The sequence below is a fragment of the Pyxicephalus adspersus genome, unplaced genomic scaffold, assembly GCF_032062135.1.
Source record: "Pyxicephalus adspersus unplaced genomic scaffold, UCB_Pads_2.0 Sca2750, whole genome shotgun sequence".
NCBI classification, from domain to species: domain Eukaryota; kingdom Metazoa; phylum Chordata; class Amphibia; order Anura; family Pyxicephalidae; genus Pyxicephalus; species Pyxicephalus adspersus.
Window position 1 is genome coordinate 1 of NW_027319756.1, and position 3,625 is coordinate 3,625.

At 37.5% G+C, this 3,625-nt stretch overlaps 1 protein-coding gene across 1 annotated transcript; it reads right to left on the reverse strand.

Annotated features, from left to right (window-relative positions):
- Positions 1–20: 20 nt before the first annotated feature.
- On the reverse strand, positions 21–2,563 carry LOC140321349 (transformation/transcription domain-associated protein-like; the record flags this gene model as incomplete). The annotated part of the gene is made up of 4 exons (XM_072398142.1): positions 2,183–2,563; positions 1,546–1,763; positions 832–1,029; positions 21–281 (listed from the first exon to the last, which is right to left on the reverse strand). Coding segments are annotated over exons 1-4 (774 nt in total), but the record flags the coding sequence as incomplete, so codon positions are not given.
- Positions 2,564–3,625: the final 1,062 nt, after the last annotated feature.

Here is a 3,625-nt window from a genome sequence, read left to right on the forward strand (position 1 = left end):
TAGCCAAAATAACTTCATACCTCTTTATGGGGTTCCATAATCATGGTGACACCTTTGCCAGTGACTTGTGCAAGGACCTGCAAAGAATGCATAGCTTGTTTTCTGACGGTGGGGTTCGGTGAGGTTACTTCCCGCACAAGATCATGTGTCACCAGATGAAAGGACTTTTCCTGTGCATTCGTAATATCCTCTGTTTTCTCTTCATCTTTGAGTGGAGTTGCACATCGGATTAAAAGCTGCTCTAGAGTGGTTTTAGCCATGGCCACTGCTCCATTAGAAACCTAGGATATGAAGCAGGAAGGTGATTTTAGGACAAAAGCATTGTATAGGCAAAAGTTCCTTCCAGGACTTGCACTGTAAATTCAAAGCAAATTGTTCAATTTAAAGATTTTAGAATTTAATATTTTCTTAATTTGAATGTTCTATATGGTTTAAGTATTTATTTAGTTTTTTTCCCCTGGTTTTATAGGGTAAATAATTATGTTTTAATGTTATAATATTATAGTGGGGTTATGTTGGGTAATTGTTTCACATTGAAGTGTTGCCTAGTGGCACTCTTGTTCAAAGAAGCCCAAATGTTTCTTTGGAAATCATATCAATATAATAAAAGAAACAGCAACATTAAAGAAAGTAGAATGCATCCCTAAAAGCAGTGTAAACAAAAGTGATGCATAATAAAATCTGGCGGTGCCATTTATCCAGGATTTTAATGGATGCTGTGCAGAAACACAGTTCTCTGCATGTTATCAATGTACTGAACGATCACACGAATCTCAAGAGCTGAACAGTGCTAAGAACAAACAGGAGTCAAAATTTGTATACATTAAATACCTCTCCAGTCAAGTCCATCATGACAAAAAGAAGGGCTTTCAGGAACGTTTGTTGATTCTGAAGCACCCAAATCAGAGGAAGGCGTTCCATCAGAAACTTAATAGAGACTACGCCTCCTAGCTTTGCATACCAGGCCTGCTCATAGCAGCAGGCGCACAGACGCTCTACGATGTAAGAAAACAATGGCAACTGGCAAGCCTGCAAGACAAAAAAAAAAAATGAAGCAATTTCACTTTAAGCAACACGTATTTTGTGTATTCTAATAGGCGCCTTGTTCTTTGTGCTTATCTCCAGGAGAAAAAGTTTAGAACTCAGAAAACAGAGGATACTTGCAATATATTGATTCTGAAGAAGAAAGTCACTTACAGTAAAACTAAAAATGTATAAAAAACAGAATAAATCACTCTTAAAGTAAAAATACAGCCTCCTAAAAAGAAAATTGCTGTAGCACTTGTAAGCACATGTGAATGCAAGACACCTAATCAGCACCGCCTTGTGCTGATCCACCAGCTACCAAATTAAATGTTAACCAAACAGGGAATGCAAAAGGCTAAAATTCTGATGCATATCCTTGATACATAAAAAGTAAAAAAAAATTGTATTTTTTTTAATAAATCACTACTGGTATACCTCATGCCTTTAATATTCAACAGTAGTTCATTTACTTATATTAAGGTGGACAGATAAAGCTAATGACATATGATGAATGCTTACTCTTTCTTTTGATCCCAAGATAATGCTGGCAACATCAAATATCACAGCTAGGGCCACTTCACCAATCTTGCACAACTCCTTTTCCTCATAGGCCATGCAAATTGCAATTGCATCAATCAGCACCAGAGGGTCCATGCCTTTTGAACCATTTTCCTCACTGTGAAACATGGCAGTGCTGGGCTGGCTACCAACCTGGTAGCACTGCAAAAGAAACGGACCTAGGAAAAAAAAAAAAAAAAAACATACAAGAATATTAATTACTGAATGAAGCATTTTTTTCTTTTATATGCCATAAAATACACACTAAATCTTATTACTGTGATATTTCTGCCTTAACACTCAAGTAATCTATGCTTGCATAGCTGAATATCAGCCACATTCAGCATCTCTATTTAGTAAAGGAGGCCTCTTCCATTAGCATTCTCTTTTTAAATGGGCTTGCAGGGTATATACCAATAACTAAAGGACAAGGTATAGTATGGTCTGCACTTTTTTTCTACAAATTTGCGCATTCTAGCAAACTCAAAGGATTTTTTTCCCACTATCTATCGCTCTCAACATTGATGCTTTAGTTTAATGATACAATATAGTAACCTTGGAATAAGCTATATTAATCTTTAATCCCATGACTACTTACCACACTGCTGAGCTACAGCTACCATAGTATAATGGCGGATAAGACTGGCAACAAACGGAAGAGCGCTTGGCCTCAAATCCTTGATCACAGCAGACATAAAGGCCCCAGTCAGGGCCTGCTCAAAGGTCTTCCGAGCTGGTGTGTCCTGAGCTTTGTACCGATGTGAAATTATGACACTAGGTATAGACTTTTCTGTGAAACTATAAAAAGAAAAAGACCATTAGCACTGTGGTAATAAAAAATAAATAAAAACATGCTATTAGCTGCTGAGCATTGATGCCATAAATTCTGCTTATAGACAAGTTTCTCTGTCCCTTCATTCCCCACACAGGACAGGTCTGATCCAGCTCATCTACTTCATTTTCATTTTGTCACCTATTAGGCTGAATCAAGACGGATGGCTCAATCTGACACGGAGTATTTAAAAGCTTCAGTTCAGCGAGGCAGACAGACTCAAAATAAACAATGAGCAATAGCACAGAAGGAAAGGCTATTAGGAAGCTGGCCTTTTGTGCTTTTTCATTTACAATGGGACAAAAAGAGAAGCTTGGTATTACTTGGAAATGTTAGGTTGTAAATGGCAATACTGTGAAATCAAAGCTTTACTTGCCCTTATATCTTAGTTGTGCAGGGATACCGCCATCAACTACAGCATTAGATAACAATATTAACAAAAGAGATCACGAGACACGCTGAATCAGTAAGTACTGTATGTGTAAATATTTATAAACATGCAAAATACATCTTTCTGCATTTGTGTTAAAGCCATTTTTACGACTAGAACACACTGTGCCCAAGAATTGCAGTTTGAGTTGCAAAAACAAAACAATAAATATATTAAACATTTTTGACAGGACAAAAGCCACATTTAAAGAAGCAGAACCTAGAAGGGCAGACCACTACATAACCAGGGACCACTGACCCATAGGTTACGTAGCCAATAAAACTTTACTCCATAAAAAATGTTTTTTTTTTTTTTGTTAAGGATTTTGTTGTTTTTGCCAGGATTTGGCACACTGGTTATTCCCGTCTGTGATTTCAATGGTCATTTTCCCAGGGTGGTTGTGCAGGTCACCGTAACAGAGGGGGATTAAACAGTAACAAATAATCCAACGCCAATGGACTTGCTACAGCCAGAACAGGGTCTAAAAGGTGTCTATATGCAGTACTCAGGACCTGAATGCACTTTCAGGTTGTATCCCGAACCCTTAGTCTAGCTGAGCATAGATGCAGCTCTCTGTGCTGTAGTGGACTGGTTTGTAAAAAAGTAGTCTCGCTTGCAGTTTTCTGCACAGCAAAGTAATCAAAGTAGTCAACTTATCCAAAAATACAAAACAAAAAAAGTAAAAAAGTCCCATCTGAACAGATCTGATTAAGATATCAGAAGGCAATCAGGAAGGTCTAATGTCCTTAGGAAAATAGAGGTATCCTGAGAAAAAAAGG